General features: G+C 38.7%; 1 protein-coding gene across 1 annotated transcript in view; it reads left to right on the forward strand.

Annotated features, from left to right (window-relative positions):
• Spta1 (spectrin alpha, erythrocytic 1) overlaps positions 1-25,650 on the forward strand; it is an 82,155-nt gene that overhangs the window by 26,043 nt on the left and 30,462 nt on the right. Inside the window, exons 19-39 of the mRNA XM_034520247.2 lie at positions 10-227; positions 1,017-1,109; positions 2,852-2,989; positions 4,418-4,569; positions 6,661-6,847; positions 7,758-7,859; positions 10,058-10,149; positions 10,985-11,129; positions 11,784-11,965; positions 12,311-12,410; positions 12,514-12,711; positions 14,400-14,543; positions 15,974-16,077; positions 16,364-16,526; positions 16,713-16,844; positions 17,258-17,395; positions 17,580-17,684; positions 18,655-18,863; positions 20,484-20,604; positions 21,169-21,290; positions 22,351-22,483. Coding sequence (XP_034376138.1) covers positions 10-227; positions 1,017-1,109; positions 2,852-2,989; positions 4,418-4,569; positions 6,661-6,847; positions 7,758-7,859; positions 10,058-10,149; positions 10,985-11,129; positions 11,784-11,965; positions 12,311-12,410; positions 12,514-12,711; positions 14,400-14,543; positions 15,974-16,077; positions 16,364-16,526; positions 16,713-16,844; positions 17,258-17,395; positions 17,580-17,684; positions 18,655-18,863; positions 20,484-20,604; positions 21,169-21,290; positions 22,351-22,483 — 2,978 coding nt within the window. The remainder of the gene's footprint in view (positions 1-9; positions 228-1,016; positions 1,110-2,851; positions 2,990-4,417; positions 4,570-6,660; positions 6,848-7,757; positions 7,860-10,057; positions 10,150-10,984; positions 11,130-11,783; positions 11,966-12,310; positions 12,411-12,513; positions 12,712-14,399; positions 14,544-15,973; positions 16,078-16,363; positions 16,527-16,712; positions 16,845-17,257; positions 17,396-17,579; positions 17,685-18,654; positions 18,864-20,483; positions 20,605-21,168; positions 21,291-22,350; positions 22,484-25,650) is intronic.

A 25,650-nucleotide genomic window follows, 5' to 3' on the forward strand; every position in this document is an offset into this window, starting at 1 on the left:
ACACCATAGGACACTTTGCTGCAGAAGACATAGCATCTAGAGTTGAAAGCTTGAACAAAAATATGGAGTCTCTCTGTGCTCGAGCTATTAGACGGGAAAATGATCTTAAAGGCAATGTCCAGCTCCAACAGTACCTGGCAGATCTGCATGAAGCAGAAGCATGGATTAAAGAGAAAGAACCCATTGTAGACAACAGAAACTATGGAGCTGATGAAGAAGCATCTGGGGTAAGGTGGGGTGAAACGACCATGGTCCTGTGAATATTCACCAAATTCCATCAACGACTAGATTATCTTTTGTTTCAACAGTGGTTGTTTCGTAGTGATCTGCTATGATATTCTCAATGTTAACAGAGATCCCAACAGAACATCACATTTTTTCTAATCTCATAGAATTCCATAGATCCTATAAAGAGAACCAAATTCCAAAGTCTGTGTTCAAAGATTTATTTTTCTTGGTCCTATTCTGAGTTTCTCAGATTTGCCCTGGACTTTCATAAGACAACCATGCCTTTAAAATAAACATCTCAATTCCTTTATTGAAATAAAAGGAGAGAGACATGTGGGCAATACGAAGAACCTTAAGGATCATAGTTACTTTCAATCTCGCTTACATTCACTACTATGTTTTATTCAGTGTAATATAGAAAGCCTTTATAGATTTCATTACCTTTAGAAACTGTGTCTTTTAAGCTTTTCAGATATCAATCCTACAAAGTAGGATAGTCCACAATAGCACCCTTCCACAGCTGTGTGTCTTGATTAAAATATGAATAAAGCTAAGTTAAATTTGATTTGAGAAAATACAATCATATTGTTATTCATTTGTCTACTGAAATTTCCTTGAGTTCTGAAAATGTGGTATGAAAAGAAATTTTCTGATATAGACATAAGTGACTCTTAGAGGGATTTAACACAATCACATAATCCATTAACAATAGTAGCTGAGGCTTCTCCATGATATTGCCGGTGTGGCTCTGATATTTGCTTTAATCATCTTTCTATCCATAATTCCAGGCCCTGCTCAAGAAGCATGAGGCCTTCCTGGTGGACCTCAATGCATTTGAAAACAGCATAAAGGCTCTGAGAGATCAGGCAGAAGTCTGCCAGGTGAGAAGAAGGGTCTGGTTCTGACAGTAATCCCACTTCTTAGTATAAATGTAAAGGAATTCTGTTGCTGGCTCCCCTCTCTCCCCTCTGCCCTCTACCCCTTCCCTACTTTCCCCTCTCTCCTCTCTTCCCATCTCCCTTCCCCTTTCCCCTCTCCCCTTCCCAACTTTCCCCTCTCCCATCTCCTCCCCTCTACATCCTCTCCCCTCTCCCCTCTTCCCCTCTCCTCTTCTCCCCCCGCCCTCCAAACTAGGAAACAACTGCTAAGAAAACACAATTTCCATTATTATTTTTTAAGTAAGAATGCTAAACTCTTTGTAGCTTCTATAACACTATATGCCAAAATAAAATTTCAATAAGCATTAGGTTTGTTGATATACTTTTTGGCTTTCTCATTTGCTCCTTTTTATCTCTCCCCTCTTATATCTATAACTTTAATGTTTTTGATCCTCTTAATTTCTCTGCTTAGTGACTTGGCTATTATTTAAACTACAAGATTTATCAAATAAAGAGATACAAGTTTGGATTAAAATAATCATATCAGAAAATTACATGGCTTGTTGGTTACAGGGTTAGAAATATATTTAAACGTCTATGTAATGCATGTATAAACACGAAATGGGCCCACCGTAGAAAACAAACTTCTGTTCTCCTAAAGCAAGTAGCAGAGAAGAGAAACAATTTTATAATCAAGACATAGAAAGGCCCTACAACCCATATTCCATGGAAACAGATGCACCAAAGCACAGACCAATCAAGTATATTTGGGAATTCAGAAACATGTTTAGCTGAGAGTCTTGCAAGGTTGAGAAGTAGGTGATCAAGAATGATTAACTTGGAATTAAGTAAGTGATAAAGTATCTTGTATATAGGGGAACAAGCAAAAGGAGATGTATCTTTTTCTACTTAAGGAATCACTCTAGGGAATTATTGTGAATCCATATGCTCAGTCTAAAACAGACTGAGCATGGCAAGCCAACACAGGCTTCCAGCACATCTGTTTGCCCCTGTATCAGGCTGTGCCCAGTGGGTCCCTGGACCAACAAATCATAGGTCATGAGGCAATACAGCATGTGAGAGGCATAAGTCAGAGACCCAGAAGAGGAGGTTTCATCTGCTGCACCAGCCTGAATGGTATGTGCTTTGGAGACAAAAACAAAACTTCACAGAAATTAAAGAAGAATGCATATCCTGGAGCAGAATGATTTTTTTTAAAGAGAGAGGAATCTTAAGTAGTATACTCACAGTTTTTCGAATATTGTGGCTTTTCCTGGGCTATAGGTTGTCAGTCTCTACAGTACAAATGTCACGATACCTTAACAAAATGAATTAAAAGAGGAAGCAGATGGGGAAACTTGTTAATAAGGGCCCAGAGAAAAGGAGAGAGTGATGAGAGATGGTGAGCCACAGGTTCTCAGATTGCTGACATTTTGATGAGTGTGGTTTATCTGAATCTTCATATTACCCTTCCCACTAAAAACAGAAGGCTGGAACATACAATGCTTTTGATGGAATGTGCATGTGCTGTTGGCCATGTTAATACTTTCCAGTCTGCCAGGTCTCTGATAGGTGCTTCTGGAGCAGTATCCTGGAGGATCACCACTGTTAGGCGACAGCCACATCTGAACCCCAGCCAAGGTTTCCCTCTCCTGGGCGCTCTGGGAACTGCACACCACTGGTGAGCTCTACATGGAAAGGCTTCCAGGGTGCAACTGACATCTGGTTTGTTTGTTTCCCCCCAGCAACAGCAGGCAGCACCAGTGGATGAGGCTGGTCGAGAAGCTAGGGTCATAGCTTTGTATGACTTTGAGGCTCGCAGCCGTAGAGAGATCAGCATAAAGAAGAATGATGTCTTAACTCTGCTCAGTTCCATCAACAAGGTGACGATTTTTCCTTGAACTCTCTTATTGTGCAAAACTCGGCTCTTCCACAGCTCTCTGATTACTCCATCAGATAGGTGGTGTTGGATATCATTTTTGTTGTTGTTTTGGTTTGGGTAGTTGGTTGGCTGGTTGGTTGGTTTGAATTTTGAGACATGGTTTCTCTGTGTTGGCTGGCTGTCCTATCTGAAACTTCACTTTCACTTTCACTTCTGATGTAGATTAGGGTGGCCTTGAATTTACAGAGATCAGTACTTCTGTCTTCCAAGTGTTAGGATTAAAGGTGTGTACCACCACTCCCAAATGCAGATAAGTGTTTTTGATGCTCAATATTTAATCCCTGTTCTCTTAAATAATTTTATGTAATATTTTCTCATGAATTTGTGCAAAAGCAGAAATATAGATGATAGATAGATAGATAGATAGATAGATAGATAGATAGATAGATAGATAGACAGACCTCAGACCTTCAGGACTTTTTGAGTTCTAATCTATGTCATAGCATTAATGAAACAATGATCAAGAAAACTTAAGGAGTTAACTTGAAGATATTTATGATTTGACAAACTATTAATAATGCATTAACAGAACTAAATTGTCCTTTTCTTCCCCATCTCTTGTTTGTTCTTCTTCTATGCCAGGATTCCTAGTGAATGAAACAAGTCTTTAGGGTTAGGAGAACTCTGATGAGCACCTTAGTCCCGGCCACTTGGCAGCTTAGGCAGAAGGAGCATGAACGTTTGAGGTCAGCCTGGGCAACACAGAGATAGACCCTTTTAAGGAAAAAAATATATATCTTTCGGTGACTTGATTTTTTATATGTTTATAAAGCCAGTGTTAAAACAATTAATGGAATTTTATAATATTTTTCCTTATAAGGATATTTTAATATGTAGCTAATCTCCAAAAGTAACAAGAGATTTTTGATCTTGCTACTCTTCTTGAAGAGATGTAAATACTTTAGGGAGGCAAGATATTTTCTTATCAAAAACAAAATTAAGTGAAGTCCCATTTCTTCTTTGAATTATGTTTTACAGCATTTTCTCAAAGGAACTGGATTAGATTCAGAGTGATTAATGTACTAGCACTGAAAGAATTTACATTAATGAATCCAGTGAGATTATAAATGTTAGGGCCACACCCGAGAAGCCCAGCTGATTCCTGGGGAGCAAACTGGCCCCTCACTAGCTTTTAATGCTGTGCCCATCTGACTTCAGATATCAAATAGTTGATTTCAGGGGCTGGCTTCTGTAGTGCCCACTACTTAATCCTTTACCAATATGGCAATTATGTGGTACCAGTGAGTGATGTTTAGGTCTTATCAGCTAGCTGTTTCTGTTCCTGAAGATTATTGTGAGACTTGAAGCCTGTAGGGTTTGTGGCTTTTCGAAGGATTAATGAAGGAGTGGGAATCTGTCCTCACTTTAGGACTGGTGGAAGGTTGAAGCTGATGATCACCAAGGCTTTGTGCCAGCAGTCTATGTCAGGAAACTGGCCCATGATGAACTACCAGGGTTCCCACAGCAACGGCAAGAGGAGCCAGTCAACATCCCTCAGCTCCAGCAACAGATTGAGACCCTGTAAGTTCACAGGATGGAAGCATCGAAAGGGCCTTGCTTTCCTCTCACACACAGTCCTGCATATTTCTGTTTAGAGTTGTAAATTCTCAAGTTTTAATCTTCACACACTAGTCCATATATGAAGAAAGGAAATCCCAGGGACCTTGTCTCAGTGTCAGACCCTTTATGGAGCCATGTCTTCCGACTCCTTGGCCAGCTTTCTTCAAAGTCTCCAGATATCCATAAGAATGTTGGATACTAGGAAATGAGCTGTTTGGCAGGAATCTGACATTGGCCAAGAACAAGGAAATAATGGACTGCAGTCAGGAATCTGACATTAGGCTGGAACAAAGAAGTAATTTCAGGCAGAAATCTAAATCCTAGACTAGAACAAAGAAGGAATTTCAGTCAGGAATCTAAATCTTAGGCTAGAACAAAGAAGTAATTATAGGGAGAGATCTAAATCTTAAGCTAGAACAAAGGAGTAGGCTTCAGGCATGAAAATGACTTTGGGCTAAGACAGGGAAGTAGGCTCAGATATTTTGGTCATCCTGATAAACCCTTAGACACAATGATCACAAGAGTGATCGAGGGGGCTCTGTTTATTGTCCTGTGTGTTCTTTGACTATCTGGGTTTATTGTCTTGCTTGTTCCTTGTCTATTTGCATCTATTGTATTGCTAGTTCCTCAACCTAGAACTGACCTTAATACTTACATGTAATTTAAACAGTATAAAGGCAAAAAAAGGAGGAAGAGGGATGGGATAGAGGATTAATGGGGGGGGTGGCATCTGAAATGTAAATAAATAAAATATCAAATAAAAAAAAGAATGTTGAATACTGTTTCGAATCTAGCTGGCATGTAAGATTTCACTCTTGTACCACAAAAAGTAATGAAAAAAGTCAATTTTTCCATCCACTGTGTCTTAGTCAGGGTTCCTATTTCTGCACAAAACATCATGACCAAGAAGCAAGTTGGGGAGGAAAGGGTTTATTCAGCTTACACTTCCACTTTGCTGTTCATCACTAGGAAGTCACGACAGGAACTCACATAGGGCAGGAACCTGGAGGCAGGAGCTGATGCAGAGGCCATGGAGGATGCTGCTTACTGGCTTGCTTCCCCTGCTTTGCTCAGCTTGCTTTCTCATAGAACCCAGAACCACAATGGGCTGGGCCTTCCACCTTGATCAGTAGTTGAGAAAATGCCTTACACCTGAATCTCATGGAGGAATTTTCTCAACTGAGGCTCCTTTCTCTGTGACAAATCTAGCTTGTGTCAAGCTGACACACAAAACCAGCCAGTACACATTGATACTTTAAAGATACTTAACTAAAATATAATTACATAATTTCTTTCCTTCTCTTGCCTCTACAACTCCTCCCTCTAACTTCTCCATGGTATCCCAACCCTTTCTCCCTTCTTTTAAACCGATGGCCTGTTTTCTTTGATTTTAGATAGATAGATAGATAGATAGATAGATAGATAGATAGATAGATAGATAGATAGACAGACAGATAGATAGATAGAAAGAAGATAAATAGATTCCCAAACATACACCTAAAACTTCCTGAATCTATTTTTGTTGTGTGGGTATGATTTCACGGCTAACCACTTTGCATTGTGTAGCCCGCAGGAGGCTTTTCTTTGGAATAGACTAATTTTCCCACTCTCAAAAGTCGTAAGTTCCTGTAGTTTTTTGTCTAAAGATATGACTTCATGAGATTTTTTTCCCTTCTGTATTAGTATGTCTTTAATATTGTCATTGTTTATTGTCTTGTTTAGGGAGCTATTTCTAGGAGACACATATAAGGGTTTCTGGTCCCTTTCTGGTTCCCTTGCTCTTACAATCTTTCTGCTTCTTCCAGAATGTTCCTTGAGTCTTAGGTTCAAGAGACCTTCAGTTTTTAAATGCAATGTTCTCCATCTCTCTGCTTTTATTGTCTATTTTATCCCCAGGTTATTCTTCTTCTCTTTCACTGATCTGATTTTGATTTACTCTTCATTTCATTTTCCCCACTTCATCCTCTAGGTTTCTTACCCTGCATCTATGTTCTTATGCTTTCCCTGTTTTCTCAGTCATTATTTTCCAGTTTTTTTAATTTCTCCATTAAGGTACCAGTCCCTCCTGGATCGGGCAGAAGAACGCCGACGCCGCTTGCTGCAGCGTTACAATGAGTTTCTGCTGGCCTATGAGGCAGGAGATATGTTGGAGTGGATCCAAGAGAAAAAGACAGAAAACACTGGGGTGGAACTGGATGATGTTTGGGAACTGCAGAAGAAGTTTGACGAGTTCCAACGGGTACGTGAGAAGACTTTACTTAGGTCATTTTGAGGTGTTTATTTTAGATTTGTTAAATATTCTCCATTGTTTCACGACATCCATAGTTCATATCCCCAAGGCTGTTAATAACTAGAAAGCAGTGACTTCCGAAACTAGACAACTTAACTTTTCAGCCCCATCCACTGACTCTCCAAAATCTGCTGGGGAGTACAGGGACCACCATGATTCTCTAACACTTAATCTGTGACACAGTGCATTGCTGAATCTCAGCCTGAGATGAGGTGTCACAGGACTCATGTGGACTCAAAAATGAAGCAGCAGTTAATGTAGGAAGAAAAGTGACCTGATTTCCCAGACAGAAAATTACTTTTTACCTCCTGAGAAAACTTTCATCATATTTTCTTCACTCATTTTTATTGTATCATCTCAAATAGCAGGAAGTATGAATTTGTTTCTTCCTATCTTTTTCTTTTCTTATTATCCATGTGAAGATATCTATCTATCTATATAGAGATACATATATGTGTGTGTATTAACATGTATAGAATATATATATGTGTGTATTAACATGTATATATATATATATATATATATATATATACACACACACACACACACATGTACACATTTCTGAAGTGTGAAGTCTTCTGATAATACAAATTAACACATGGAAAATAATTTAAGGAATTTAAGATAGGTATGCTTCAGACCGCAGATGAGGAATGGTTCTGGCAAGTTTTGAATGTCTACTTAGTTTAGAGTCTTTAAGGGTATAGTATAGTGGCCAATGAGAGAACAGCATGTGTATCACAAATTATATAGATCATTTGCTTTAATAACATTTAAGAAAATGTGCACCCAGGTGTCAGGCAGGTATGGAATGTCTAGGAAAAAGACTTATACTGCTTGGGTAAATTTTCTTATCCAGGATCTGAAGAGCAATGAGCCGCGGCTAAAGGACATCAATAAGGTGGCTGATGAACTGCTCTTTGAAGAGCTCCTCACCCCAGAAGGAGCTCACATACGACAGGTAGTCACCACTCCCTCTCTTCCTCCTCAACACCAGGCTGGGCTGTGGGGTTCTCATTTCGCATTAGTCAATTCATCTTTATATTGTATAGGTCAGAATGTAAAGGCAGTGTGAACTAGTTTTAGAATAGGCCAATGACAGCAGGCCAAATTGTCCAGGCATTTTTATTGTTTCAGGAATGTAGTAAGTATTAAAGATCCCAGCCTGGGGCTTTTTCTCACCTTAGACCATTTATGTTCCCAGGCGAAAGACAGCCACACACAGACTTTATAGTTTTAAATAGCTGTAGGCAGCACAACAGCTGGGCAGCTGCCTCCCCCTCACTCCCTTGCTGTTTGAATCTACTTTCCTATCGATAACCCCAAGTTTTCATTTACTATTTACTATGTTCCTTCTGGGCTGCTCTTAACGTCAATTGGTCAGCCCACATGACCACATTTTTATGGCTTAGCTATCCCATGGCAGCTCTTCTTCTGCCTTCTGCATGTTCTTTTATTTCATAGCAGCAGCTTCTCTTCTCTCCTCCTGGTCCTCTCTCCTGCAAGCCTGCAAAACCTCAACCCCACCTATGTCTCTTCTGCCTCATTATTGGCTGTCGACATCTTTATTCCCCAATCAGAATTAACTTGGAGGCAGGGTCCCAGGGGCTACATGCAGACTCCAGGTCTTAGCATTACAACAGACAGTAAAAGACAAAACCTCAACAGAGGGAACTTTATTGAACCAGATTTACTTAGTGGCATTTATCAAGTGTCTTCTGCGTTCTTTTACATAGTTTTGGAGGGTGAGACAGTAAACTAATATTTAGCTTCAAAAACCAGATTTAGAATGCTTTACCAATGTTCCACTGGTAAAGAACCTGTTGAGCAAATCATGAAGACCCAGCTAAATCCCCCAAGTACCACAGAACATGTTTTTAGTACCAACACTAGGAGAAGATGGGTGGATACAGGAGGCTCCTCAGAGCTTGCTTGTCCAGTGACTCTAACAAAGCTCTGGGCTCAGTGAAAGATATATTCTCAAAAACTAAGGGAGGGGATAACTGAAGAAGACACCTGACATCAACCTATGGCCTGCAAATGCATATGAATGCATATATGTGTGCACATGTACACTCATATGCACACATTCACATGCAACACATAGGCTACATACATATCTAAAAAGGAAGTTTAGAAGCTATTGCACTGGGCATCAGGAAAATTAGGTTTAGGTCTTGGTTTTACCCTGTCTGTGTGTTCTTTGCAAAATTTGCTTACTTTATAAGGACCTTGGTGATTGAATAAAACAATCTTGAAATTTCCTTTCAATTTGTATTTGTGTTCTGTCAAATGGATCATAAAATTCCTACCTACTGGCCCTACACAAAATTAGATATTTTGTATTGAAATTTTTAACTATAGTTGAACTGCCATCCAGTGTAAACTCACCTACCTCTAACTGCCCCTCAGTAGAAATGTAATGTTCAGATTCAAGAACACAAAGATAGTACACATAAGAGACCAATGATTATGGAAGGAAAGAGGCTAGTAAAGAAAGTTTACTAGAAGAGACTGGTTTTGACATAATGAAGGAGAATTTAAATGTCTCTTCCATCTCATTTATAGAGATGATGGGTATGTGTTTCTTCCCCAGAATTGTGTCTAGAGCACAGCTCCATTATAGATCTAGTGAGCATTTATTGCAAGTCCAGTCTTGTAGTCTTGGTTGCCATAAACCAGTGAGGATGACTTCACTTCCTCTTTCTTTTGGTTGTTTTTCTGGAATTGGAAATAGAAGGAATAGTATAAGAATACTGTATTTATCCCCTACAGGAAGCAAGGCACTGAAAGGCCACTAGCTCTATTGAATTTAGAATATGTAAAGCTATTTTTTCTTAAATAAATGTGTTAGCATCTCACTACCAAGACAATACTTTTAACTCAATTTTAGAGGTTCTATTTATACTCTTTGTGACAAGATACATTTATGGTAACCTAGGATCAATGGTCCTACATATCAGTTGGGAAGAAAAGAAATCCCATTCTTTATGACACTTTTAAAAGTACAGTAAGCTTGGGCTATACAACAGAGAAGTAAAGCTATGTGCAATCTAAAGGGTTACCAGCAAAGCAAGTTACCTGCCAGCTACTAGTCATATACAACATTAAGCTGTCTGAACCACTCTCTGACTAAATCCATGTCTCTACATGTTTTAGGAGTTAAACACCCGCTGGAATTCCTTGAAGAGGCTGGCAGATGAACAGTATCAGCTGCTCAGCAGTGCACATGCTGTTGAGATGTTTCACAGGTAAGCACTTTGACACTTAGATGGCACTGCTCTGCTGGAGCCCCCTCAAAGAGCCCTTAAGTCTAATCACTATGGAGAACCATAGCTAATAGTAAATAGCCCTCTTTCTCAAAGAAGATAATTTACTAATAGACCACATTAATTTTCAGCAAAATTTTCCTCACTTGACATATTGGACACATTGACACATTGGCTCCAAGATAACCAAATTCAATTTTCAATTAGGCCTGGCACATAGCTTGTAGTTTAGATATGATTCTATAATAAGGAATCAAATTTAAAGTATGAATTAGGCTTATGTTATTATATTTTAGAAACAGAAGGTAAATGACAGCAGATATCACACTCTTAATCTACTCTGGCAATCCTTTTAATGCTTCATTCTCAAATCCACATCTACACTAAGAAACGCTCACAAACAAATAATAAGGCAAACAAATAAGAACCCGACTACCTTTGTGTGTATAAATGTGGTTCTGAGGATAGAAAATGGAGAAAACAGAGAAATGGATGGGTCTGGCTTTTTGGCACAGCTCAAAGTCCAAAAGTGTGAAATATATCTCTTAACTACGAGGCTCTGGAAGTAGTGCAGAAGGTTCACACTCAGGGTCCACCTTATGGCAGTAGTATTATCTTGAGAAGTCTTGAAATGCTTGTTTTCTGATACATAGTTGAAAATAATAAACTAAGCTCTAAACTAGTTAACTAACCTAAATGCCCCTATATCACAAAGGATGACCACGATGTTGAAGGTGGTGGTGGTAGTGACTTACTTGTGAGCCACCCTTCTGAGGCACTTTATTACTTCTATGTCCTTCATTCTATTGTGTTCCAGAGAAGCAGATGATGTCAAGGAACAGATTGATAAGAAATGCCAGGCTCTCAATGCTGCCGACCCTGGCTCTGACCTGCTCAGTGTCCAGGCCCTCCAGAGGCAGCATGAGGTCTTTGAGAGAGACATCATCCCCCTGGGAGAAAAGGTAAGACATATGCTTTCAATCTTTTTCAACACTTTTTCCGTCTTTATGCCTATAGCAATGTGCCTTTCTTTGGTTTCCTTGGCAAATCTATTCACGTATTCTTTTTTTTAAAAAAAAAAAATCTAACATTATACTAATTTTTGTACTCTCTCCCTAACAATAAAACAATACAATATGTTTAGTGACCATTAACATAGGAAAGTCTATATTGAACTTTTACTGTCTAAATGAATACTTTATATCCCTTTGCCTCTTTAGATAATGTCAAGTGAATAGACTAGTGGCCAATTGTGGTAGCCAAAGTCTAGGAGAAATGACTATCCATACCCAGAAGTGTCAGATTATGTCTAGATATTGAGAAGTGCTTCCTCAGTGAGCAATTAAATAAAAGTCTTTTTACCTCAAAGACCAAAATGGAAGACTAAATCATTCCAAATATATTAGACACCGCCTATAGCTAGGCATCCTCATGCAGAGCCCAAAGAATACGTTCATATGAAAAATTAAGACTCAGGGGTTCCAGACTGATATATCACTGAGCAACAGAGTTACTCATCCCATCTTGCTTATAACTTCTTAAAAAACAAACAAACAAGCAAACGAAAATCGTGGAGGCAATTCCACATGTTTATCAGAATGCTTGTGTTTGCCCAGGTGACTACACTGGGGGAGACAGCTGAGCGTCTCTGTGAATCACACCCAGATGCCACTGAGGACCTACAGAAGCAGCGAACAGAACTGAATGAGGCCTGGGATACACTACAAGGTCTTACCAATGATCGAAAGGAGAGTCTGAATGAAGCCCATAAATTCTTTCTCTTCCTTAGCAAGGCCAGGTAAAGCTCAAAAGGCTGACATTCACCACGCAGAATGGGGAGTTTCTATTCGTTGTCCTGTGTAGAGTCCCTAGGAATATCCTGTGTATAAGTGTTATTTACTGTAGGGTTATAAAGACACCATTATGTCCATTAAGGCACAGAAATGCATACTTAATGCTTCAAGCCAAAAATGCTGATGCTTTAAGGAATGCAGGATAAGGAAGCCCATTAAGAAAGTTTCTGTAAAGTACTTATTATACAAAAGGTGTTATCAGGAGTTTGGGGGATGGGGTTTTCTTTCTGCTGGTGAGGCAGAGAAGAGTAGGGATAACCATGGTTGGTCATAATATATTTACTTCTCAGTGATCTAGAGAATTGGATCAAAGCCATTGGTGGTGTAATATCATCGCCTGAGTTGGCTGAGGACTTAACTGGCACAGAGATCTTGCTGGAGCGACATCAGGTACAGCTACAAATTCCACAGCCACTGACCAGTGAGGTAAAACTCTCTTCTCACTTCAGAAGTTCCTACAGTATTCACTAGTCCCTCTCCTACTTTCCCACAGGAGCATCATGATGACATAAAGAGAGAAGACCCCACTTTCCAGGCCTTAGAAGACTTTGGTACAGAACTTATAGATGGTGGCCACCGTAACAGCCATGAAATTGAAAATACTCTGGAGGATATTAAATTAAAGAGAGAAAAATTGGAAAAGGCTTGGGAAGACCGCAAGAAGATGCTAGACCAGTGCTTAGAACTGCAGGTATAGCGGTTTCTGGAGAGTTGGGTGTTAGCCTTAGTTACTTGAGTGTCTTTTTTTTTTTTTTTTGGTGATTGGGGGCATTCACTGCATTAGACAGTGTGAGCTGTAAACAGTAGTGTCTTGTGATTGTCTGGCACTATACTCTGAGTTATATCCTGAGCATCCTTGTGTTCTGTGATCTTGTTCCTATTAAAAGAGACAACAAGTGGCAGTGATATGGCTCAGTGGGCAAAGCAATTTGCTGAAAAAAAGCATGAAGACCCGAGTTTCATCTCAGAACACATGTAGCAAAGAGAGCTAACTCAATGAAGTTGTCCACTAACTTTCACATTCATACCATAGACACCCCACACACACCCTCTCTTGCATACACAAACAGGCATACTACTAAAAATAAATAAATAATGTCTTAAAAATTAAAAGCTTTTTAAAAGGAGAGAGCAAAACAAGATTGTAATCAGTCTTGTACATGAATGGGATTATTGTCATTAATTATCATTAAATAATTAACTGAAGTATTGGTTTTCATTAAGAATAGCAGTATGCATGGGGCTGGAGAGATGGCTCAGCAGTTAAGAGCACTGACTGCTCTTCCAGAGGTCCTAAGTTCAATTCCCAGCAACCACATGGTGGCTCACAAGCATCTGCAATGGGATTTGATGCCATCTTCTGGTGTGTCTGAAGACAGCTACAGTGTATTCACATTAAAAAAAAAGAATAGCAGTGTGCAGGTCATAGTACTATGAATATCATTAGAATGTATTTCTTTCTATAAGAAGTGCAGATCATTTTAATATAGGAGATGTTTACTAACAGAATAGAATGTATGAATGTTTTGAGGATAAAGAGGAAGGAGTACTCATGGTGTCTGAGAAAAGAATATGAATATATCACACACATTCTATGGGTAGTATTTTACAAAATTTTAAAGAAGCAACCTGCTGAAACTCTGACACATCTGTAATATCAGAACTCAGATCAGTAGATCATGGTTATCTTCAGCTGCATGCTGAGTTTGCTGCCAACATATACTAGCCAAGACTGTCTCAAGTTTTGAGGGGGAGAGAGAGGGAAGTGAAGAAGAGAGAAAGAGAGAGAGAGAGAAAGAGAGAGAGAGAGAGAGAGAGAGAGAGAGAGAGAGAGAGAGAGAGAGAGAGCACTTAATGCTTCAAGCCAAAAATGCTGATGCTATAAGGAATGCAGGATAAGGAAGCCCATTAAGAAAGTTTCTATAAAGTGCTTATTATACACAAGGTGTTATCAGGAGTTTAGGGGATGGAGTTTTCTCTCTGCTGGTGAGGCAGAGAAGAGTAAGGATAACCATGGTTGGTCATAATATATTTACTTCTCAGTGATCTAGAGAATTGGATCAAAGCCATTGGTGGTGTAATATCATCACCTGAGTTGGTGACAGAGAGAGACTGAACCAGTTATAATCTACTAGATGTGCCATATAGAGACAGCATCTCCACATTTACTATAGCTTATAAAACACATAGTATGTTTGAAGGAAAAAGAAAAGTGACCATGCATTTGAAATTTATTATAATAATGCTTTGTGAGAGAATATAACAGCCCTGGCAAGATGTTTTGTGTCATCACCAATGATGAGGGGTAAGAGCATTTCCTTGGCCCATCTAGAATTACCACATGCCTGCCTCTGACTTCACTTACCCACTCCCTTATAGTTGTTCCGAGGGAAGTGTGAACAGGTCGAGAGCTGGATGGTGGCACGTGAGAGTTCCCTGAGGTCAGACGACAGAGATCACTTAAACAGTCTTCAGGCTTTGATGAAGAAACGGGATGATTTGAACAAAGCAATCACTGCCCAGGTAACAATTGATGTAAAACTTTGAATAACTACAAATAACAATACAGATTCTCTACACGTTTACCTAGTTTTCTGAGTTTTAAAAGCATTTTAATTCTCATTTGCTTCTCTTTACTTGTTATGCTATTAGCACATGTTAATTTTACATAATGATGGTTTCTTTATGATGCTTCCATATATTATAGTGTTTTAAGCAGATTCACCTCCTGTTACCAGCCTTGACCTTTTACTCCTCCATTTATTCTCCTTTTTGTCTCAGCTAGCTCTAATACTACTCCCACGTCTTTTTTCTTTTCATATTTAATGGCCCTTGACTTTTGCTAGGTTGTTGACAGGAACATGGTATACATTTCCTTATAGCAAGAAGAGCCCCTTACCAGTGGCTATACCATAGAAACAAATACTTCTCCTCCATCCATATAGCTGTATACCAACCCTTAGGGAGGGTTGTGGCTCCATCAGCCCCATCTGAGGCTCAGAAAGACAAACACAAACATCTTTTCTCATATTAGGATCCTTGCATTTGTGTGGAAGTGAATATAATACAGAGCCAGAAAAACAGATAGTGGTCTATCAGAGAGAAAAACAGATCTTTTAAGCACATGTAGCTAGCATGTGATGTGAAAGTGAAACAGGAATATTGGTCGTGGAAAGAGTTAAAGGCATGGAGAAGGTTCTGGGATATGGAAAGAGGAAGGGATTCAGGGAAAGGTCAACCTAAACTAAACATGAGTAGAAAAGTCATAGGAAAACTGAACACCATAAGCTGATAAAAAGGTAAAATTGAACAATTTGAACAGATGTATCTGTGTGGGTAGATGTCATTGCTCACAGAAGCCATAGGTTATTAATACCCAAATCACCTTTGCTTCTTACAAGCAATGTTGGGACAAAAAGGGAAGGTTGACAAATTACATACGGACACTCAACTCTCTCTTATTAAGGCCTCTTATAATAAAACACAATTTTTAGGGCTGGAGAGATGGCTCAGCGGCTAAGAGCACAGACTGCTCTTCCAGAGGTCTTGAGTTCAATTCCCAGCAACCCACATGGTGGCTCACAACCATCTGCAGTGGAGTCTGGTGCCCTCTTCTGGTGTTTCTGAAGAGAGCAATGGTGAATACATAAAATAAAATTTAAAAGTTTTTTTTTTAAAAAAACACATTTTTTTGGACTAAATGTGACCTCTCCTTACTATTTCAACATCTTACATAATACAGGATTCACTTTCAAAATAGCCATGTTCGTTCTATAGAGAGTTAATACTATCCCAGGATAGTAGATGTTTCTTTGTGTGCCAGGCATTTACTTTTTGATTCTGGTTATGTCATCTCAAGCCACAATACATATGTTTATCTTTAGGGCAGAGCCTAGAATATACCAAAGATCTAATTATAAGGTATCTGTGTTCTTTCATTTCCTCTTATCCAGGAAGGGAAGATTGCTGACCTAGAGAACGTTGCCACAAGGCTCATAGACAATGACCACTATGCCAAGGAAGAGATTGGTGCTCGCCTCCAACGCATCCTAGACAGGTCAGGCTTGCAAGGTCCCCTCTCTGCATCAGAATCATGATAGGATCATAACTCTAAATCCTTGTCATTTTGACATGTATTTCTTGGGAGACCTACTTTAGACCTATAGAATGAAAAGCATGAAGGATACTTTATGAATTATTTTACTTCCCCACTGTGTTGTATGTCTGAGAACAGTAATAGCCTGTGAATGACGAAGGGCCAGGTTGGAAGTTGGAAAATAGTATGTATGTAGCATCAGAACAAAGGGGTGCTGGGTGGAAGATGATCTGAGTTCATCCTTTAGGTGGAAGGCTCTCAAAGAACAGCTGCTTGCTGAACTGGGAAAGTTAGGAGATTATGCTGACCTGAAACAGTTCTATCGTGACCTCGAGGAGCTGGAGGAATGGATCAATGAGATGCTGCCCATAGCCTGTGATGAATCTTACAAAGACCCCACTAATATTCAGGCAAGTTAAAAATAGAAATCTTAAAAATTGTATTTCATCAATCTCATTGTTGGTTGAGTGGTCACCCTGATATTGAACACTCCTTATAGGTGTTGTTTTTGTTTGACTGTGTGTGCAGGGTGGTTATTTTAGTCTAATAATGCTTCTCTGGATGATAAGATGATATATCTTTTGCTTTGCCTTTAGAGGAAATATTTGAAACATCAAACCTTTGAAAATGAAGTCAATGGTCGTGCTGAGCAGGTGGATGGGGTCATTAACCTTGGGAAGTCCCTGATTGAGCGCAGAGTGTGTGATGGGGATGAAGAGAACATGCAGGTAAAGTGTGTGCTTAGATAAGTTTGACCTCCAGAAGCATGTGAAGAAAAATCCTCCACTCTTCCAGTGTTTTGTGGGTAGAAATTGAACCGCCACACTCATCTCCTGGATTTGCAACTACACTTCTGTCTTAACTGTGTCCATTTGACATTTTTTCATCTTTTCTGACAAGAACCTTTTGGCATATAGGCACAAATAACTGAATATAATTCAGCACCATATATTTCAAATATTTCTTTTCTCCTCATACCTGTTTTCCCAGAGTCAGCATGACTACTTTGAAATATATGGCATTTGAGTATGACTATTTTATTTATGGCAAGACACCCTCACATACACACATTATCCCTCAAAGTTCTCATAAGGACCAGGATCTCAAAGACCATAATGAGTTCTCACTGTCTTGGATCTAGGAGCAACTGGACAAGCTAAAGGAGAACTGGGATTATCTCCTAGAAAGAACAACTGAAAAAGGGCAGAAGCTCAATGAGGCCAGTCGGCAGCAAAGGTTCAACACAAGCATCCGGGACTTTGAGTTCTGGCTTTCAGAGGTAACTGTACTTGATAATGACGGGAGCATAAGACTTACTAAACACCTGTTAAGTGATTTAAGTTTATATGTCAATTGTTTTCTTGACCCTTCTGGGTAAACATCTGGGTTGTAGATGCTACTTCTCACTCTCCTGACATGTAGTTTTCACTTAAAATCTTTCTATCCTGTTTCTCTGAACCTAGGCAGAAGGCTTGTTGGCCATGAAAGATCAGGCCAGGGACTTAACTTCAGCAGGAAACCTACTTAAGAAGCATCAGCTATTGGAAGCAGAGATGTTGGCACGAGAGGTAAAAAGTAGTAGACTTCCATCCCTCTGTATAAGGTGGAAATATTTCTGACCTTATATTTTAGGAGAATACTTGAGACTACAGCCTTCAGGTCGATGACCAGCAGTCATTTTAGCTAGGTCTGCTTCAGGGGCTGCACAGCCATTGTGACAGTCATTGCTGATTACTACAGAAGCATAGTCTCCAAGACTCTGGGAAGTGGGTTCTTAAAACAATCTTATTTATAATTTTATGGATGCATAAGCTTACTACTTTATGAAACTATAAAACTGAGTTGGTCCTTAAAAGAAAAGAGAAGTTGACATTATAAAGGAAAGAAAAAATAAAATCATATTAGAGAATTCAATAAGTTTGAAGCATATACGTTCATCTGTAGGTCCTCTGGAAGATTCCAGCAGATACCTAACATGGGACAGTAACAAAATTCTGACAGTACTAACTATTAATTCCACATCAAATAATCATATAGAGTTAGTTTTACTTGGTAATAAAGATACACATTAAAAGTTTAAAAGACCAAAGTCTTTCTGGTTTTGTTGTGTCAGAACTTTGTAATATTTCCCTTCACATAATTATTAGGCTGCAGTCAACACAAGAATAATACAAAATAGGGTGCCAATGCATTTTATCAGTTACTTGGTAAGTGTCAAGTGCAGTACTGTAAAGACAGTTGTGTGTAAGACAAAATAGTTTAATTGGTGAGAGCAGACAAACACTAGAGAACATAGACAGAGGGATGGGTTAACTAGGAATAAATGAGATCTGGAGTAATGCAGGCATGACATCTATGTTGCTGTTGAGCTCTTACCAAACCACATTTATGTAAGACACTTAGTTATATCTATCAACGTCAGTTTCTTCAATGGCAATCTATTGAAGCTAGTCAAGGAAGTCGAACCACTACTGACTGAAGTCTGAGATTTACATAACACCATATTCCTCCATTCACTAAACACACTGGATTTTCTAGGACCCTCTCAAAGATCTGAATGATCTGGCTAAGGAGCTGATCTCCAGTGGGACTTTCAACATTGACCAGATAGAAGAAAAAATGAATGGTGTCAACGAGCGCTTCAAAAATGTCCAGAGCTTGGCAGCTGCACACCATGAGAAACTGAAAGAGACCTATGCCTTGTTCCAGTTCTTCCAAGACCTTGATGATGAGGAATCCTGGATAGAGTATGTATCACCAACTCACTGGGTAATTCACCAAACAGCTTCAGTACATGCTGAAGTCAATTTGTAATTGATGTTTATGTTGATAATACTTTTAAACCTCTGCCTCAGCTGAAAGTATACATTGATTTCACTTTTCACCTTAAATGGATACAGGCAGGAAACCAAGTGCAGAGGGAAATAGGAAGGAACAGTCTCACCCACTTTCTGGCAATAACATTCAAACACCATACACATTTTTAAAAATAGTTCATTGAATTATAGCGCATGGAAAGCTGATCATTTGCAACTAATGTGGAAGATCACAACATGGTCATTATTATTTCCTTTTTAAAGATGTATTTGTTTTTATTTATGTGCATATGAGTATGTCTGTGGGTATTTGTACTTACGTGCAAATGCCCATGGAGACCAGAAGAGAACATAGAGTCTCCTAGAACTAGAGTTGCAGATTGTTGTTGAGCCTCCTGATATGGGTGTTAGTAATCAAACTACAGTCTTCTGAAAAAGAAGCAAGTGATCTTAACCACTGATCCACATCTCCGGTCTCCTGCCATTACTATTTCTATACTGGTTGCATAATATGTGAGGGTAGGCAGTCCCAGTATCTGTCATAGTCTCAAGGTTGATCCCTTCCTTTTAAATATGGCTAGGAAATTCTTAGCAAAACAGTAGTTTTTGCCTGTTTCATTGTTACTTTGTTCCTTTTGTTTCTAAAATACCAATCTGTAAATTCTTACAAGTAACACATAAATTAGAAGGAAGCATGTTTTATAATGTGTCAAATAGGACCTTTCAGTAGTCATAAAATACCATAACCTTTTGATGTTCAAAATTTTTGTGTAATTTGTAATGCTAAAGATCAAACTCAAGACTTTGTACAAGCTATGAAAAGTTTTCTACCACTAATGTGTAACCCCAGACATTGTTATTGATATTAATACACAAAATAGGGAAATTCATATAATTATCATAGTTTTTAAAAAGGAAATATTAATACATGTTCTAGAGTAATAATGGGAAGACTGTTAGTGTTATATACCTGCTAGACATTGGTATGTTATTTTAATTTTATTGACATAAATCAAGTTTTCTGAAATTCTCTTCCACTGCTTACCTTTTGGTTGTTGATTTCTCTATCAGTAAGGGGTTTGTTACCTTTATAAAATATCCTGATCTTAACAACTTTGGGAGCAAAGGATTTATATCAGCATACAATTCAACAGCAGTCTTTTACTGAGAGAAGACAGGGCAGGAACTAAAACAGGTCAGGAACCTGGTGGTAGGTGCTTATGGCAAATGCCATGGGGTGGGGGGCAGGGGGATGCTGCTTACCGGTTTGTTCCTCATGGTTCACAGTGAACTGGGTCCTCCTACAACAATCTGCAATTAAGAAAATGCACCACAGGCTTGCCCACAGGTCATTGCTTTGGAGGCATTTTCACAATTGAATTTTGCTCTTCCCAATAACTCTAGTTTGTATGAAGTTGACATAAAACTAGGCAGCACAGTCCAAGAATTCATCGGAATCCACCAGCTTTCACCACGCACACACATAGAAAGCTATTGTTCATCTCAGATATATCTAACCTTTGATTTTCCCACTTTTGTCTTGGGTCTCAGGGAGAAGTTGTTGCGAGTGAGCTCTCAGGACTATGGGAGGGATCTTCAGAGTGTTCAGAACTTACTGAAAAAACACAAACGCCTAGAGGGGGAGCTGGTAGCACATGAACCTGCTGTCCAGGTAGGTATTGAATGCCAGACCTAAAGGAACAGAAATCACTTAAAAGCAGTTCTTCACATCATAGTTAGATAAATCAATACTGGAAAATGCAAAAACAGTGATCAGAGATAGCTACTTCTCAATACAGTTCATGGCAATTCTTCTCATGCATATTTTGTGCCCTCTGAATAGGAGGTTCTAGAGAGAATGCCAACATCTTTCCTTGAAGGATTATTTCTAGCACTGATGGACAGTCATCAGCAAATGATATATGGGTTGAGATTTCTGGAAAAGACAACTTTGGGTCTGATTATGGCAGTACAGACCCTTGTGATCATGAATAATCAATAAAACAGAACAAAGGGAATATCCTACTAGGTTTTGGAGATGTTTATCAAAAATATCTGGAAAAGATTAGCATAGTAGGTATTGGTATAGCTTTTTTCATATTTCCAGTATACAAAGACCACCTCAAGTCACAAAAGCACATGAATAATCTGACATTAAGAAAGACTTACATCCTTTGCCATGGGTTATGACTGACTGAGAGGATGAGATTGTGGAATGATATAATTTGTTCTTCAGAATGTGCTGGATACAGCCGAAAGCCTGAGAGATAAGGCTGCTATAGGGAAAGAGGAGATCCAGGAGCGGCTGGCTCAGTTTGTCCAACACTGGGAAAAGCTCAAAGAGTTGGCAAAGACCCGGTGAGTTGGACAACAGAAATTTCGTTGAAGCTCCTGCATTTGGAGCAGTAGGCTGATGTTCAGGGGAAGGGGGAGCAGGGGTGGTAGAATGCTTCTGTGCCGACTCAGCATTGACTGCAGACCCTGACTATCATTTCCAACTTATTAATTCCCACTCAAAAACCAAGTTCTTCATGAACTGTTCTCCTAGTGGCCATAGACAGACTGTTCTTTCTAGGGAATAAGGGAGAGTTTACCAGGACTAGAGAGATGGCTCAGTAATTAAGAACACTTGATGGTCTTGCAAACAACCCAAGTTCAGGTCCAAGTACCCAGACCGGGTACCTGACAACCACCTCTAATTTTAGTTCTAGGGGACTAGTGCCATGTTATGGCCTCTACAGTCACCAGCATACACATGGTGGACATTCCTAGCGTCTTAGGTAGGATTTCTAAGGCTCTCATAAAACAAGACAAACAGTGACTTGGAGTGGAGTTTATTTTGGCTTATATTACCACATCACAGTCCATTACTAAGGGAAGTCCAAGCAGGAATTCAAACAAGGCAGGAGCCTAGAGTCAAGACCTGATGTAGAGTCCATCTAAGGATGTTGCTTACTAGCTTGCTCCCCATGGCTTACTCAGACTACTTTCTTATAGCATCTTGGATCACCAGTCCAGAGGTGACACTCAGTCATAGATACATACCAACAAATTAAAAATAAATATATATTTAAAACATTTTTTCTGGAATTGCAGTGTTTTCTTCATATAAGAGGACAGGTAATGATTGACACAGGCAGCCACTGCCTCACTATGGAGACTACAAGCCTCAGACTTTTGTTTGGGTGGGATTTCCTTCATTCATCAAAGTTTCTAGTGCTATTTTATGATAAACTTTAAGGACACAAGTCTCTTGGGTGTCACAGAGGATCAGCAATACTGACCAATAGGCAAATAAATTGTTGTCTTACCTCATTAAACTGTGGCTGTCTTGAGAACCAGTGGTTTACCAGGGTGGAATTATGCCACAATTTGCCTATTTGTTTCTATTCCTGTTGTGCTAACTGCCTCATTACAGAGGGTTGCATTTGGAGGAGTCTCTTCAGTATCTTCAATTCATGGAGAATGCAGAGGAAGAGGAAGCATGGCTGGGTGAAAAGGATGCTCTGGTCAGCCGAGGGGATTCTGGAGACACACTGGCTGCTACTCAGGTAAAGACAAGGCAGAATGGGTCAACTGTGTCATTAGTATCATTTTGATCTTTTCTTCAGAATGTGGTTGTTTGGTTGTTTTCATTTGTAAAATTAGATCCTATATCCTGGGTTAGAGAAATATGGATGCTTCTATTAATACTAAGTATGAAAAAGCAAGATCAACTCAGTACCAGGAATGAAAACAGAATTCAAGCTTAACTTATGAGCTGTCTGAATCAAAGACATCATGGTGAAAGGCCTTTCCTCATAGGCCTGAGTCTTTACAGGGTATATATTTTCTAAAGATTCTCTCAAGTTTTAATGTTCCAGTAGTTTTTTAAAAATAATACTCATTTGTCTGGATTTGGTTATACTTTCCAAAATATATAATTTTAGAAAAGGAAGACTTTAGCATGCCTATTAACTGAATAGTTCCACATTTAGAAACATCCTTTTAAATTATCATTATTGAGTGTTTTAAATAAAGAAACTAGCAAATTCTGCATGTGATCTGTAGTTAATGTACACTTTGGCAACTGTGGAGAAACCCTTCACAGAGCAGTGATGTTCTGATGATCTGGAGCCTATTTCACAGCTTTATACACAAAGATTTTGCTAAGAGCTCTATTTGGAGGTGAGTAACTTCTATATGAGGACATAAAAGAGGATCAAGGTTTGCAGGAAAACATTTAGATTCACAGACCCACAGAAACTAAAAAACAAGGAGGGTCCAGATAGAATGACTGAAAATTATTTTATAATGTGCTCTTGAACAACGCCTAGAATTTGAATGTTCTATACCAAATATTCTCTAAGGCTTCTCCTTTTAAAAATTAAGCTTGATTAATTAACTATGAATTAATTATTTGGGGGGATTGTATGACTGAGATTCATTGTGCACCAGTGGCTGGCCCCAAATTCATGTTATTCTTTGTAACTCAGTCTCCCAAGTTCTTAGAGCCTAGCCATGCACTATCAAAGCCTTTTATTTTGACATTTTTTAAATGTGACCAAAGACTCACATGATGTACATGATGCAGAGATCCTATGTATCATTACAAAATATTTCTAATTGTGTATAACATAAGTAAAAACAGTTGCAGTAGAGTATCAATATTCACATCTTAGAGATAGCCATCTCAAGGGTCTCACTTTCCTGTTTCTCTTCTCTGTTTGTTTCTCTTCTCCAACCATTCCTACTTCTTCCAACCTCAAACTGCTATTCTTGCTGTCTGATTTTGGAGTCTAGATTTCAATGGCTGTCTCATCTCTCCAACCCTTAAACTAATGTTCATAACTCTTTTAATCTGTTCTCTCCACAAATACATATGCGATAGATAGATGATTGATAGATATATAGATGACAGACAGACAGAGAAATAGAAATATATACCTCTCTCGTGTTAAAATTAAAAGAAAAATAGAGCCTATCCTTTACTAGGAATGTACTCTATCCCAGCTATATTCCAAACTATAATATTTTAATTTTGAGACAGGTTCTCATGGAATTGCCCAAGTTGGCCTTAAATGTACTCTGTTAGTCAAGGTAGGCCTTCAATATGTAATCCTCTTACCTCATCCTCCCAAGTAGCTGGAACTAAGGTTTCATGACACTAGGCCTGAACCTTTTATACATTTAGTTTTTCATTTCAAGAATGTGTTTGGCATTATGGTTCACACCTGTAATCCCAGCACTCTCAGGCTGAGGCTGGATAATTATTATGAATTCAAGCCTGTTTTAGGCTTGATGGGCTGGCATTTTGAAACAACAGCAACAACAAAATGGATATGGAACTATAGGTAGATGAGTCACTGTTTTAAAACAGCAAAAGAATAAATGTGAATACATAAGAGATTTTTGTAACTTTTAAAGAAGTTTATTTTTTCATCCAGCCTACTTCAGTTATTAATTCAGGCTGTTGTATGCAAGGAAGTTTATTATTTTTTATTCCTGAGTAGTTTTAAGGTAAGAAGTACTACAGCTTAACCATTCACCTTGGTTGTTTATATTTATTCTTATTTTAAAAAAGAGTTATTGTAAATACACTTATACATTTGTTATTCACATGTGAGTGAGTATTTCTCTGGAACAAATACTCAGGGGTTAGATTGCTGGACTATGTCAATGTTAGCACCTGTTTATTTTTACAGTAACAGTAAGTTAAGCTAAGCTGTTTTCTAGCAGGTTAATCGTTTAACACTCCTAGCACCAGTGCATAAGGAATGCAGTTTCTCTTACTTGGCACAACACCTCAAATTTTATCTTCTGTCATTACATATTATAAAGATTTCTACTTCATAATTTTACAAGGCTGAAATGTTTCATCTTATATGTATGCAAAGGGGGTGTTACACTCTCCTTCTCTATCTATCTGCCTGCAGCCTCCCACGTTGTTTTCATACCTTTAGTCTTGAGATGAGTTCTGCACTAGACCTAGGACTGTCAATGTCTTGCCAGAACCAAGTTCATATGCAGAAATTGCATTTCTGGGTTATATAGAAGTAGTATTTAAAATATCTAGAGTAATATCAATAACCTTGCTCATAACAGTTTGGTTTGCTATGTTTACTTTCCACCAACAGCATATCATGGCTCCAATTTCTCCAAAGCCTTTTGCTTTTGTCAATCACCACCCTGGCAGGCACAAAGCAACAGATTCCCCATTGTACTATACTTTCCATTTCCTCCTGATCAGTCCCCATGCATAGCTATCTCTGTACACTGAGCTGTACACATCTTCTTTGAAGATGTTTTATTTAGATCATTATTCTATTTTAAGTCATGCCATTGGACATTATTTTTAAATGTTTGTAGCACTTATTCCTCTACTTACTTATTTCAGTAGTGAGTTAAAGCAGCTTATTGAATATCTTGGAAATTATATCAGACAAATGATCTGTGTACTCACTACTCTGCACATGACACTGAGCTCCACTGATAGTTACCTTGGCATTGCTGAGCTTTGGACTCTGATATGGTCCCACTTCTCTGGTTCAGGTTCCTGTTGCCTGTGCTTTTTGTTGTCAAACTCATGCAATTATTGCCAAAACAAATGTCTCAAAATTTTTCCCATATGGTTCCCTAGGGGTGGGAGCATTATTTAGACTATTACATTTAAGTCTTGTTTTGCAGTGCTACTATTTAATATTTACCATTTAGCAGATATTATTTCTTTTTTGATATT

This window comes from Arvicanthis niloticus, chromosome 16 (assembly GCF_011762505.2).
Source record: "Arvicanthis niloticus isolate mArvNil1 chromosome 16, mArvNil1.pat.X, whole genome shotgun sequence".
NCBI classification, from domain to species: Eukaryota; Metazoa; Chordata; class Mammalia; order Rodentia; family Muridae; genus Arvicanthis; species Arvicanthis niloticus.